General features: G+C 47.5%; 1 protein-coding gene across 1 annotated transcript in view; it reads left to right on the top strand.

Moving 5' to 3' along the window:
* The first annotated feature begins 924 nt into the window (after positions 1-924).
* zswim5 (zinc finger, SWIM-type containing 5) overlaps positions 925-14,778 on the top strand; it is a 51,302-nt gene continuing 37,448 nt past the window's right edge. Inside the window, exon 1 of the mRNA XM_034554658.1 lies at positions 925-1,566. Coding sequence (XP_034410549.1) covers positions 963-1,566 — 604 coding nt within the window. The 5' untranslated portion in view covers positions 925-962. The remainder of the gene's footprint in view (positions 1,567-14,778) is intronic.

Genomic DNA, 14,778 nt, shown 5'->3' with positions numbered 1-14,778 from the left:
ACAAACTGGTAAAGGCACAGTAACAGTCATGGATTAATAAAGGTAAACTTAAAAAATATTTGTAGGTCTGAACAACTGCTGTTCCCCTGGAATCACTTGCTGATTTGAAATAGGGTCAGATAAGAGGATGTAACAGCTTCAGATAATAGAGAACATGTCACATTTCTATAGTTTTCCCGCCTCTGTGGTGAAATCCCGATTAAGAAAGAGTTGAACTCAAGGGCCGTGAAACACGCAGCACTTCACGATATAGGTCTGCAAAGGGATTGGTATATTCTGGTTTTAACAACAATTGTGGCTTGAAATGATCTCCGGCATCATCACCTACAGAAGTAGAAGTCTTTATTTAATAAAGGTGTATTACCGTTTTTTAATATTAGGCCAATAAGGGAACAGGTAGAATTGGTCAAATGCAGCTGGACGCTCCCGTCTGCTCCAGCCTATTCTGATTAGGAGACTATTCATAGCCAAAAACAACAACAACAACAACAAAAGATTTGATTACAAATCTGATATTAGGGAGTGCAATAAAAGTGACAGACTTATGATTGGTCAGAGTGAAATAAGATATTGAGAATATACCTGAAAGTATAGCAGAGTTGATATGCGTAGTAACATTGACATAACCAACATGTGTAATGCATCAGTCATATCAGGTATGCTATAAATGGTGTAAAAAGGTGTAGAACAATTATTAATTATCGCAGTAGGGTGAGTGTAATTACACATATTATGACTATTCAAAGACCCTCGCGAGAAGTTTGAACCTTTAACCACTTGCATACTTTTCGGTGAAATGCCCTATTTTGAATACCATATTTTATTTTGAAAGTTGTGCTCGGAAGTCTTGTCTGATATCCTGTCTGGTTTGACAGTGTGTGCGCGTGCGTACGTGTTTGAAAGTGTGCGCGCGCGCGCGCGTGTGTGTGTGTGTGTGTGTGTGAGCGTGTGTGTGTGAGTGTATGTGTGTGAGTACTCGGCTTCCTGCTGCTGCTCGGTGTCCGCACACCGTCAGTCTCGTCAGTGTTGATCGGCTCGCCATGGCGGAAGGACGCAGAGAACAGCCGCCCCATCCTCTCCTCTCCTTACCACCGGCCAGCAAGCGACCCTGCCTGCGCCCTGCTCCCCGAGGTCCCGGTCCGGGGCCCGGTCACGGCAGCGGGTTGCCCAGCTCCCGGTACCGTTCCCCGGAGTCCCTACTGGACTGCGCCGCGAAGGCAGTCGCGGAAAAGTGGGCCTTCGAGAGAGTGGAGGAGCGCTTCGAGCGGATCCCGGAGCCCGTCCAGCGCCGCATCGTCTACTGGTCTTTTCCCCGCAACGAGAAGGAGATATGCATGTACTCTTCGTTTCAGTGCCGAGTCGCCGGCGAGGAGGGTCCGTCGGCGGCTACCGGCGGGGCTGTGGGCGCTGGGTCCGGAGCTACAACCGCCGGCGGTGGCGGAGGATCTACCGGCACTACGGCTACCGTGGGGGCAGCCGGAGCAGTGGGCACGGGAGACGGACTGCCTTTCCGCCGGGGTATCAGGCTGCTAGAGACCGGCTGTGTGGAAAACGTTTTACAAGTCGGTAAGTGGAATATGCTTCCCTAAAAAAAAATAAAAGAACCAGGCGAAGCTTCTTTTTTTCTTTTTTTGACACAAAACATTGTGGACCGCTTCCAAGTCTGCTGGATCTTTTACTGGGGGATGATTGATGGAAGTTTTTCCTGCTATCGTGGAAAGTATGCAAAGCGGCTATTTCTCCGCGAATACACAGCCACGCTTGGCCGTGCGTGTGTTTGTAGTTCAGTCGACTCACAAGGAAACGTTTGCTGTCAAAGTTTCGACCTTTTTATCGGCCCCTCTGTGGAAAAAAAGGGAAGCGGAGATAATGTCGCGCGCTAGCTTAGCCGACCAATTGCCGTTAACACATTAAAGGGCTTCTTCCTATTGCGGCTTCTCGTTACTTCGCAGCTCCACCGCTGGATACTGCGTCTTTGCCCGGCTTTGACCGTCACACGTTTGAAGCCCTGCCTCGCTGTGTGTGTGCGTGGGGGGGTTTCAAACCCCGTCTTTGGTCAACTATCAAGCACTTGTCTTCCTCTCCGGGGCTCCTCATCGACGGCCGGGGCTGGAGCCGTAACCCCGGTGGGGGGGCAGGAGGGGAGGGGAGGGGGCGGAAGGAGGAGGGCTGACAGACGCGGATACCACAGCGTCGTAGCGTCGGGGCTTTATTTTTGTTTGCGCGAACGCCTCGTTTGCGAAAAAGTCGCTTCTTCTCTTAACTCGCCCGTCGGTTGAGGGGGCGGCTTAGGCGAGGAACAAAGGCGGTTATTGGGTCCCTTATTATGATTAATCCAACGTTAATCCGGGGGGAAAACAACACAAAAAAACCACGCAGCTTTTTGTGTATTTACCGCTGCTGGTCGGACCGGACAAAGAGCGCAGGCGCCACCAGCGTGGAAAATACACGTTGTGGAGTGTTTGTGTTGTTTCTTCTTCTACTTCTATATATATAATAATATTATTATTATTAAAGTTAACCCGCCAGTAGCTGCGCATAACGCTAGAACTGCTGTAGTATTAGTGCAGTCCGCCCGCAGCCTCTCGGCTCCGTCGGCAAGACTGAAACGGCTCCCCGGTCGGAGTGATCGATAAGCGCCTCGCGCTGCGGAGCGAGGGGCTGTTTCCAAACAAAGGGCCATTCCGCGAGAGCTTCGTCTGCGCTCGCGCTCGCATTTACGCGTTCACGCTCCGCGCATTCACGGAATTAGCCTGGACATGGGGGGGGGATTGATGGGATGAAACCGATAGATTGTAAGGGGAGAGAAAAACAAAGAATATAAAAAAAAGCCTTTTGTGGGGACCGGGAGAGGGGTTTTCTGGGGCCATATGGTGTGAGAGCCACTGGAGCTTGTCCGGGGGTTTCATGTTGCTCCGAGGTATCCGGAGAGGGGGGTGCACACTGTGGCTGTTGCGTTTCTCTGTGACTGCCTGTCTCTAATTGCATTTTATATGCCCATCGATTTCTCTCTCCCCCCCCCCCCCCCCCCCCAACAGTATTTAATGAAACACAAGACTTGTGAAAGTGAGATATTTGCTCTTGTGAGATGTTTGGCTCGAGGACTTTTGGTCTGTCTGAGGGGAGTTGGTTGTGTTAGTTATGGAAGTCAAGAGTTGTTCTGGCTTTCGTTCTGTCCCCCGCCAACCAACCTGCCAACCAACCCACCCCAGAGGGCCTCACATTTGTACCAGATGCCCGGGGCTTGTTTGGAAACCATAACTTTAGTGAAGGGTGCTTGAGTGAGTTCGAAGCAGTGACCTACTTTCAAACACTTCCTATCATTACAAAGACATCGACCTGCACACACACACACACACACACACAGGTTTGGTGTGTGTGTGTGTGTGTGCAGAACTAGGGGAGTCGTCTGCTAGTTCTGGTGCATTTGAAATAATAAAAAAGTTGTGAAGCACATAATGCCGGCGTGCAAATTCGGGCGATTTAAGAAACCGCAATCCCATTTGGTTGTGAGCGTCAGTTGCAATTTTAAACGGGTGCACACACACACACACACACACACACACACACACACACACACACGTCTGCAAACACTTCCAGTCTTAGGGAATCGCTTCCAAAACCCCCGCCACCACCAAGGTCAGTCATAAAGCAGGCAGGCACACGGTTTTGTCTTGCCTGTCAACAAAACAAAAAGAGGAGGGGGGGGGGGGGCAAATAGCTGTGTGACATCAAGATACGATTTTCACACCGCGGGAACCGGTTTTCCGTTGTGGGATGTTCACTGACTCAAGATTTTGGATGGGCTGTGCGAGATCGCCTTTCACCTGACATGGCATAATGAAATCGCCACTTAAAGCCTAGCGGCGGTGCAAGTGAGCCAAGCACTCTTTGTAGCAGGAACTTAGCAATTAGGAGCGAGACAATGCGGCGTGCTCGCACAGGCATGGTGGTTCGAAAACTGGGGCATCCGCGTTGCAGTCTGGCGTTGTTGAACTTCTCACCTTAGTCGAACCGTATTAATTGTTTCGATCTGGCTGCAAGCTACAGTTGTACAGCCCTCCCCCGCCACCCACCTGTATTTACACTTTAGATTAGCCTGCTGTAAATCAGCATCCAGCTACCTCAAGCCGAGGCCGGGTAACGCTCTTGTCTGCGCTTGTTCCAAGCAGGCAACCAGACACGCTGGAAACCCTGTAGCAAGGCCGTCACGGGACGTTATTTTAATTTTATTTCTTTCATCGTTCCTCACAGCGGGAGCTACCGTCAACCCAAACTCTCCTTTTCCCCCGGTTTCTCAGAACCGACGGGCCTCCAGCCAGATTTTTTTCTTTCTAGGTAATTACTAATGATATCTAGTGCTAACGGGGATGAGGGGGAGATGTTATCTGCTTCTCTACTGTGTGGGACTTGACAGATTCGGTGTCCGGGTCACAGAAAGTTTAAGGCCAGACTAGGAGGAGTTGCCTGCTGTTGCCACAATACAAAGGAAACACAAAATCTAATTTCTTTGAGATGAGACATATTATTTATATATATATATATTTGCGTAGCAATGAGTAATAATGAAATAGATGGGTGGGGGGGTGGGGGGGGAGTCGATTCAGTCATAATTGATCAAGTTCACCAATTGAAGGCATCTGTACACGTCGACAATTTAAAAGAAAGAAAGACCTTGTATGCCCTCCACGACTGTCAGCCTCTTTTAACCACGATACTGACGGATTGAAGAGACGTGAGCTCATCAGCAACTCATCGGCCCATGTGTTCATAATAATCTCGCTCCGAGTCATAATTAGAATAATCAAAGCTAAGCGTGCTTGTATTTGTAACCCCCACCCCCCCCCCCCCCACCAGCACTCCCCTCATCATTCGCACACACACACACACCCAGAGGCCCCCTCACCAGAGCCTTATAAAGTCCTCAGAGAGCGGGAGGAAGGGATATAAGAGGAGGGAGGGATAGGGGGGCGGGGGGTTCTTAAGCTTTGAGTCAAGCTTTGGGATTATTGGGTCATGCTTTGTTACCCAGCTGTAGAGAAACCCCTTGTTCACAGAAAGGGGGTGGGGGTGTCCTGTGTGTGTGTGTGTGTGTGTGTGTGTGTGTGTGTGTGTGTGTGTGTGTGTGTGTGCACGTCTCTGCGACGTTACATAAAGCTGTAATGGCTCCCTGATGCCTTTTGAAGCACCGGTGACTGTGACAAAGCGAGGCAGCAAAGTTGAACGGGATTAAAGTGTACGGGCGAGTCAGTCAGTCAGCGGGCTGAGAACATGTGGAGCCTCTGGACTCCGAGTCGGAAAAAAACAGCCTCCCTTTAATCAGGGCTGCGTTTCAAGCGTCAGCATTTTTTTGTTGGTACCGATTGACAAAGTAGCAAAAGTTGGCACGTCGAATATCCTTTTTCTAAACTCATTCTGGGATCAGATGGTTTTAAGCATTCTTGTCAAAAACATTGTCCGCAAAGTTCGTAACATGTCTGTTTTGTTTTAATATGTAGCATGTGAGAGTTTTTGGCTTCTTTTGTCAAACACAAAGTATGGCTCGAGGATAATTCAATATGACCACGAAGTAATGGTCTTCCGGTGGAATCATAGATTGAGTTATCGCGACTCACAACCGCCTCGTCTAAATTGATAAAAACGTCCTGACTTGAACTGAAGAGGATACTGTTACGGTTTTGTTTTTCCGTCACACTTGACACTCAGTTCAATGCGAAAAGTATATCTTTTTTATGATTTCATTGAAAATTGTCTACAAAAAGTATTTTTTTTTAAAATAAAGTTTACAAAAACTTTCTTTCATGTACACGTTATGAATTGACTTACCAGAAAAAACATAGTATATGAAATCACTTATATCGCCCAGCCCCAATGCAAAGAAGTGTTTTTGCAACAAACTAAAATGTAATCTATCGATAAAGCAAAGTCCTTTTTTTCCGGAGCCCAAAGCGAATTGCTTCCAAAACCCCCAAAACTCAGTTGGCAATAATATGAAACAGACAACGGCAGCAAATCCTCAAATTCAAGATGGCGAGAACTGTGAATGTTCGGTAACCTGGCATATAGTGATCAATCCGGTGGCAGAATTTTAGCGCCACCCTTACTTCCTGTCCCATATTGTCCATTCTTTAGGAACCAATTGTTACTGGAGGCATTGGAGAAACCCTTCCTTAAAGTTTGTGAAAGAGCAGCTACTTGCTATCACTGGTTCATGTGTGATTTTCGGTTAGTTGAGTGTGTGTCTGTGTGTGTGTGTGTCGAGGGAGGTGTTGGGGGGCGGCCCTACCAGTACTTCCTCAGATGTAATTTCCCGGCAGATTGGCCCAGGGGTTCCGTGTTGTGCGGAGAAGCTCGCGAGCCTCTGGCGCAAATCCTGTTGCTCAAGAGCACCCCCCACCCACCCCCCCACACATCTTTTCTCATGACTCAATGCCCCTAATTTCTCCTCTCTCTGCTCTCCAATACTAATTCCTTTCTCTGCTTTTTTTTTTTTCACCCGACGCAACTCCATGTAATTCTTGTCTTTCGTGCCTTGTCTTTCGTTTTCATGAACTTCCGCACATCCTCCCTCTCTCTCCGTTTCCCCAACTTGCGTCAGTAAAAGATGACTCTCACTGTAATCATATTCTGTCTGTAGGCTCCCGCACAGTAAAAGGATCTTATTCGACCAAGGCAAGATCTCTGAGGTTATTTTTTTCCCTTTTCTTCTTTGCCTTTACTCGTGCCGGTTGAGGAAGTGTTGGTGGTTTTGCCGGGAGGACTGGGAGAGAGAGGGGGGGGGGGGGGCGCGCTGGAAAGAGTCGGTCATGACGATGTTGGCTCCCATTCTTCTGGGTAACCGTGGGTGACCGTCCCCTGTATGACTCAGCCCGGGAATATGTGTGTTCTGGAGGAAGTGATGCGAGCATGTGTTCGGAGGATTGGACTGTTTCTGATTGTCGGCTCTTCGGTCCGTTCTGGTCCAGACCTCACGTTTTACACGACGACCCCGAAAAACCTTCGGCATTAAAGTTTTTCCGGAAATAGGTTAACATTTTTTTCTGCGTTTTTAAATTGTATTCTGCGCTCAAAAACCCCTCGGAAGCCACCGGCCATGCAAACGGCAACATCCAAAATGGCCTCCATACAGGCCGATTCTCTTCCTATCCCCGCATCGGACTCTACGTGCAGTTGGTTTCTCTTTTTCAAGAGACGGACGAAAAAACATGCATTACAATTATTTCTGACTTTGTGTGACAATGCCATAATATAGTTTACCTTTCCATATGGGGCATTTTTTTTTTTTTTACAACTTTTGCTCTTTAATTTTTTTTTTTCGATATCAATTTATAAACACAAATATTATTATTTTTACCCGTGTGTTGTTTTTTTTGGACTGTTTTACGTTATCTACGCTCCAGTTTATGCACGTCGGTGTAATTTCAATTCTTATGTCTTGCTGCTTCCGTTGAAACTTTTATATTATTTAAATGCTCCTCATTTCATACATTTAAAGAAGATGGTGCATTTTCAACGTGCAAGTGTTTTAACCTTCACTGCCGTGGTAATTGTAGCTGGATGCTAGAACATTAATTTACACATCTTTTCTTTATTTCTTCCCCCTTCTTAAGTGCATTTGTAGATCTATTTATCCGTGTATATTCACAGCAGAGCCCATTCTGTGCCACGACTGAAGCCACTTAGCACACACACACACACACACACACACACACACACACACATACACACACACGTCTTCAGCCCTTCCCTGGCGCACAACACAGACAGACAACATTTAATCAGTGTAATTAATTCCGTGCCCGCCACACTCGAAAGGAGAGAACTCTGTAAAAACAAATGGTCCCCGCACTCTTTATTCGCTCTCGTGAACGATGAGGCCATCAGGCCGCCGCTCTGTTGTCGTATTCATCAAAGGAAGAGGCGCCTGTACGCGTGCACGTGAGCGAGAGCGGCTGATTATTTAAAATCATTAATCAAGAGGTTGTTGTTTAAGGGCGTTTCTTCCAAAACCACAACGTAACAACAAAAAAGCTTTTGAAGCAGAAAATGCATCTAAGACAGCAGCAAACATCTTCTGAAGAGAGATTGGTTTGGTGTGTGGAGGTGAAAAAGAATGCACACCCTGCTTTATGGTCTGTTTGACTCCAAATGGACCATCATTTACTAAATAAACATCACGCTGTATTGAAGAAGACTTGAAACTAGAGATCGAGACCATAAACTCATGTTTACAATGTTTACTGAGGGAATAAATCAAGAGAGAAGTAGAGTCATTTTATATAGGCTTCTATACAACCAGAGGAGTCGCCCCCTGATGGTCAGTAGAGAGAATGCACGTTTAGAGACACTTCCTCCGGAGGGTGCCGCCTGGTTGCAACTCGTCTGTTCGAAACACACTCGATCAGACTCTTCTTCTACTTTGAACTCCTTCCCTATGCATGCGGCGAACGCTAACGGAGGTTGCGTTCACTTGCATTATGGTTCTTTCAAGCTCAATTCAGTAAAGAAATAAGCATTGGAGCGAGGCTACATTACCAAGCCGTCATGATGTGTTCAAAATTGGGTGAGGAATTAAAATAAATACAGGCGTTGGCGCTACTTCTTCGCAAGACACAATTAAACTAACGGCCAAGTCTTCCTTCGTCCGCGCTTTGTGGAAACTCATTCTCTTTTAAGATGAAGGGCATCATTCCCCATCTCCCAGGACATTCAACCCTTTGCAGAGAAGGAAATGGGAACGGTTTCATTAGCTGGGTGGAGCTGTTATCAACGCCGTGTTATTGAAACTAATTCAGAGCACCATTGAACAACACCCCCCCCCCCCCCAGTAAAATGAATCACAGCTCTTTTCTCACTGTATTTCCTGCATTGTGGCTCAACCTGGCCCTCCATTTTTCAGCGATTCCAATTCGACTCTGGACTTGTTTGCAAGCGCAAAAAAAAGAAGAAAGGCACTCCATTGGTACTGTTTGCTCAGCCCCTCATCCCTCAACAACAGCTCCTGTCTTACAGTTGTCAGCACGTGTGTGTGTGCGTGCGTGTGTGTGTGAGTGTGTGTGTGTGTGTGTGTGCACGTGCGCGTCTGCACATGTGATGAGATCAGAGCAAACACGTTTTTTCTTTTACCACTCCAGTCCTGTGTTCACGCCCTGCCTGTTCCGTGTGCGTCCCCCCCCCCCACCATAGCTTTTACCTCGGGTGGTGAGTGTGCAATCATCAGCCCAGATCAATGGTGGCCTTGTCCTCTTTCACTTTTGAAGCTGACAGCCTGCTGCATTCAGGTATTGCACTGTTCCACACCTGTCTTTTTATTGGCCTTCCATGCACGCACGCGCGCGTCCAAGTGTGTTTGCCGTGGTCGTTGTACACATTTGGCCCCCGTCCACGTCTCAGAGGGAGAGGCTGGACATGAAAGAGAAGGCCGAGGCTGGCAGGCCAGACTATTATGTCCTCGTTTGGTTGTAATTGCCGAAACAAATGTTGCGAGAGAAGTGGACAGACGTGGAAGGGCGGGGGGGAGTATTTGAAATGCAAAACAGATCCCCTAACACTGTTGTGTGATCCTGAATTCTATGATGGGAGAGAGAGGGCGGGGGGGGGGGGCATGTTATACTCTATGTAATTTAATCTCATAACTCATCCCACATGAGATTAAGTAAGGTCTTTTCCATAGAAATAAAGGCTGTAGCTCGCGCTGTGGCATCAAAAGAGAGTGTGTGTGTGTGTGGGGGGGGGGTTGAGGGTGATAATAAAATCAGGCACAGGTAGCGTGTATATATAGAGAGAGAGAGAGAGAAAAGCCTCTCGGGGGTGGACCTATTTGCTTGTTTGTGTGTTTTTTTTAAACTTTATTACTAAGAAGTCTTTAAATTTTTTCCCAATTTCATTGACCCCCAAAGCATCCTCCTTGTTCAAATGGGGGAGAGAAATGAGCAGCATTACTCTCCTCCTCTCTATTGATCACTTACTTGATGGTTGGACGGAACGCATTCAAGCAGAACTCTGGTTCCCTGTCTTGTTTTCTTCTTGGCTGCAGGCAATTCTGGAAGATTCCAAAAAAGCTGAAAGGGGTAGTTGGAAGTTTTTGTTTTGTTTTGACACCAGGCGGTGTGACCTGTGGAACATGTTTGCAGCTTTTCAGATGCAAGTGAAGAATATCGGGGCCAGCTAGCAAAACACAACTCGAGTTTTTTTTGTTTTTTCTCATTTTGTTATAGCATAATTTCTCTCTTCTTTTTTTCTTCTTCTTTGTATTAATTGCTTATTAATTCCTGCCAAGTTCCCAATGTGGAGTTTGACAGCAATATATTCCGATGTATTTCCCAAATGTCCGATCGTCCCATGTTCTCTTTAGTGTCAAACTATTGTCTTAAGACTTCACGTGGTTGTTTTATCTTTTATTTTCTTTCTTTCCTTTCTATTTTTTGTATTCTTCTGTGTGCTAAAAGAGCCGAATCCGGAAACCGAGCTCAGGGATTCTCGGCTCAGGTGTGACCTTTTGAAACGGCGTACCTCGTCGCGTTTCTTTTCCCGATGTCCCATAACGCCTCTTGAGAAATTGCGCGTTTTTTTAATTTTTATCGTGCCGGCCATCTCGGCTGTTGTGGATCATACTGTAGATATCAGATGCACAGATAGTCATCAGACCTGTATGTGCTTGCCCAATCTCCGCAGCACTCAGTCGTCCCCAGCTACCCACGACAGCGTGATCACCGCCAAAAAGACGGACGAGGGCACACAGAGTCCATTGTGTGCGAGACATCCATTATTGTTGGATTAGCAACTATTTCCATACATCTGGCCGACTTTGATGTGAGGAGAAAGTGGGAGTCGACAGCCGCTCGGCCCTTTCGGTTCGCTCGTTGATGTCATGGCTTACAGATGTTGCCTTTCAACCGAAAATGTTAAATAATCTTCACACTTCTGTCTCGTTCCTGTTTGATCTCTTTCCGATCGCTACGGTTCGCCTCTCCCTTGGTCATCGCGCGGCTCTTTTTTTCATCACCCTCCATCTCTCCCCGAATGTGTGGATACGGTTTTAAAGGAAGCACTTAGCGACAAAGCTACGAATAATTATATCACTTAGAGACTAAGTCCCCCTATTATGGTGATTCAGACTGACAGTGTGCATTAGCAAATGGGCCGGGGCCTCCTCTGTGTGGCTGAATTATTCCGAGTCGTGCGCCACGTGAATCTGAAATGTGACCGTCGCACCGCTCCGTAAACCCCCCCCCCCCCCCCAGAAAAGCTCCTAAAAAGTCTCCACCATTCAGACGCTCTAACTTTATTTTGTCTGACCGTGTTCACATACAGCTGCAAGGCCTCGACACACTTTTGAAGATTAAATTAGAATGACGATAAAAACAACCTCAGGCGATTGATCAGGCTAATGGAAACACTAATGTGGCAACTGGACTGTAACCGAGACTTACCGGTACACGGGATCAGCATCTGTCAGAGACTCAAAGGCCCAAACCAAGTACAGGCCACAGGCTAACCAGTATGCCGGTTTGTTGAATACACAGACAAGCGGCAGACAACACAGGCCTTCAAAGAAAAAGTTCCTATGCAGGGAATCGATTATCGATCATTCTATTGTTTTGCTTTGAAACCACTTTTTAACCCACATTCCAAGGCTTCAATGCCCGAGGTGCCGATGGATGGAGGGATGTGGTGGGAGTCGGAAAACAAAGGTCCAGAGAAAAAACTCAGCATTTGAAAAGGAGCGAGCAGATGAACAAGCAACCAGCAACCTGCTGGAGAGCTGCACTACTGCTACTGTGTATACACAGCAGCTGAGGGTGGACATCCCATAACTGATAACGCTTGAGGTTCAAATTCTGTATAAAAGCAGAGCAGTGAAATGAAGACATTATTTTTGTCACCATTTCTGGTGACGCTGACGTTAAGTTCCCCTCTGTCGGTGTGAGCGACTGTTCCATCCCAGACGTGGTGGGGAGTGCGCCACCTTAAACGTAAGAGGCTGCCCCGTCGTCGTCGTCGTCGACGACCGCCTCTTCCTCCACGAAACGAGCCGGGCCGCTGCCCGCGAGGACGGCCACGTGATCGCCTCAGGCTGGAGGGTGGAAGATGCCTCCTCAGCACTTGTTAATGAATGTAAATGAATTGTTAGCGTCATACATCATTCTGCTGTATTCCTCCCCCCTCCCCGTTCTACTTTTCTCTGCCTGCTAATAACAGCACTCTGTGTGGGTTTCTTTAGAGGAAGGCCTGCTATGGCCCATTAGGCTGCAGTCTCACTGACAAATGAATGGCTGACTGCCGAGGAGGAGGAGGAGCTAGGGACAGGATGGGTGAGGAAGGGTGACAGGAGAGAGAAGAGAGGGTGTGAAGGAAGGAGGAATGGGTGGAAGGGGGGAGAGTGAGGGGGGAGACGTGAAACGAGGAAGAAGAGAGCTAAACGGCAAAATGTACAAGTACATAACCAACCTGTCACCTCTGGCTCTCTCCCCTTCCCCCTTCATGCACACGCACACACACACACACACACACACACTCCGCAGTCACAAAAAAAGCCAACCGGGTGGGAGGAACCTCATTAGGCTCTCAGCAGTCCATCACACACAGGAGGGAGAGAGAGGGGTGGAGAGACTACTGCGCTCCATGGTGGGGGATGGGGATGCCCTGAGAAAATAAGGGAGCAGAGGGAGGAATGAAATTGAATTGATAGGAGCAGTCAAGTGCAGCAACACACACACACACGCACATACATACAGGGGACATATGACACCCACCCCCCACCCCCCCCACCACACACACACACACACACACACACACACACACACACACACACACACACACACACACACACACAGCTCCACTCTATGCAACATGATTAATCAACAGCCGTGAGGATCAGTCTGGTCGGGACCTCTCACCCTTTAACACGCATGCACACGCACACACAAAAGTCCCCCCCCCCCCCCCCCCCCCCCCCCCCGTCCTCTTTCGGTCGCCTTTTCTGGCTCGTCTGTTCACACACACACACACACACACACACACACACACACACACACACACACACACACGCCCAGCCTCCTCTCCACCTCCTTGCACCCAAACAAAGATGGAGGAGACAGACACCGTGTTTTTTTTTTTTAAATACACAAATGAAACATGAGGTCTTAGCAGTGATCAGATATATATTAAAACGACGGATAAATGCATAAATCCTCTCAATTCTTCAAAATTGGCATTTTTGGTATGTGGTCTGCGTTTATTTTGAAATGTGGCGTTTTCTTCAGCGGTAACTAAACGGCAAGTCTGGGCTGTACTCGTCTCGTGTCCCCATGCTGTCCCCTCCTTCATACCAAGCCGTGTTCAGCTGTAAATACAATTTCTACAGATAACATAATGAACAAATGGGGGGGGGGGGGGGGGGGGGGAAACCTCCCTTGCTAATGCGGCCGTTTGAAACATTACCTTTCTGTAAGATTGCCTCAAGACGTTTGAACCCAAACCACTTAAACTGTCAGCTGGGAGGAGGCCGGTAAACTGTCCATCACTGGAAGCGCATAATAGGTTACTAAATGTCCACTTTAAGGCTGTGAATTATTTCCTTTTGCTGTGTGTGTGTGTGTGTGTGTGTGTGTCTGTGTGTCTGTGTGTCTGTGTCTGTCTGTGTGCGTCCAGGGCGGGCATATATCAGCGAACACAGGGTTTCTAGTAGATGTCATGCTGTAATAGGATTAGGTGCCTTCTCTCCTGCCTCACACCACATGACCGCGTGCGTGTGTGTGTCTGTGTGTGTATGTGTGTGTTACGTTGCGCCTGTGTGTCTAAACAGTGTCCCTTTTTTGGTGTCCCTTCCTGTCACTGAGATGCCGTTGAATCTTATTTCCTCCTCTGCCTCACCCCCTTCCTTAACACTCTGGTCCTCTCACCACCACACTCAACCAACACACACATGCATGCGCACCAAGCCGCGTGATCTGTGTATTCCCACCTTTTTTTTAATTTTAAAGTCTAATTTTCACCTAGTTACATTTCGCCGAGAAAAAAGCGAGCATGTGGCTTGCTAAGCACTTTTTCTGCTATGACAGCAGAAAGGAAGTGTGTGAGTGTGAGTGTGAGTGTGTGTGTGTGTGTGTGTGTGTGTGTGAAAATCAGTGTTCAAAGTGTTGTCAGTTATCAGTGTTACTGCTGTAACAATGGGATTAAAGCTGCGCTTATGAAAGAAGCAATTAAATGGTATCTTATCTCATCTGCTTCTAACACCAAAAGACACTTTCATATTCTCAAGTTTTTCCTCCTCCTTCTCCTCCATCGTTGAACTGTCCTTTTGTTCGATTGGTTGGTGAGATTTGCCAAACGTGGATGTGCTGCATAGCTTTTTAATTTGTTGCAGTACATTGCCGTAATAAAAAAACCGAAATGACAACAAACAAGCTGATTTCAGGGCAGTTAAAATCCGCATGATGCATGTTGTCCCCTTTCAAAAAAATAATAATCCTCTTGTCTTGAGATGTGTGTGTGTGTGTGTGTGTGTGTGTGTGTGGGGGGGGGGACACAGACAATGTGAGAGTCGGAGCTGCTACAAACCCTTGATGTGGCCTCTCCGTGTCCTCGGTGTTACCCCCATCTCTCTTTCTCTCTCTCCCTCCTTGTTTTTTTAAGGTTCTTGTGATTTGAGTCAAAAGGTCAAGATCTGGGAATAAGTTCAGCGATTAAATCCTTTTTGAAATAAGTGAGGCTCCTCGTAGTTGTATGAAAAGGTGTTTTCTCGGGGCGGGGGCTGGGGGTTTGGCCGGTCCAAAC

This window comes from Cyclopterus lumpus, chromosome 17 (genome assembly GCF_009769545.1).
Source record: "Cyclopterus lumpus isolate fCycLum1 chromosome 17, fCycLum1.pri, whole genome shotgun sequence".
In the NCBI taxonomy this organism is placed as follows: Eukaryota; Metazoa; Chordata; class Actinopteri; order Perciformes; family Cyclopteridae; genus Cyclopterus; species Cyclopterus lumpus.
Note: the sequence above shows the minus strand (reverse complement) of the source record. Positions and strands in the feature narration are given on the sequence as shown.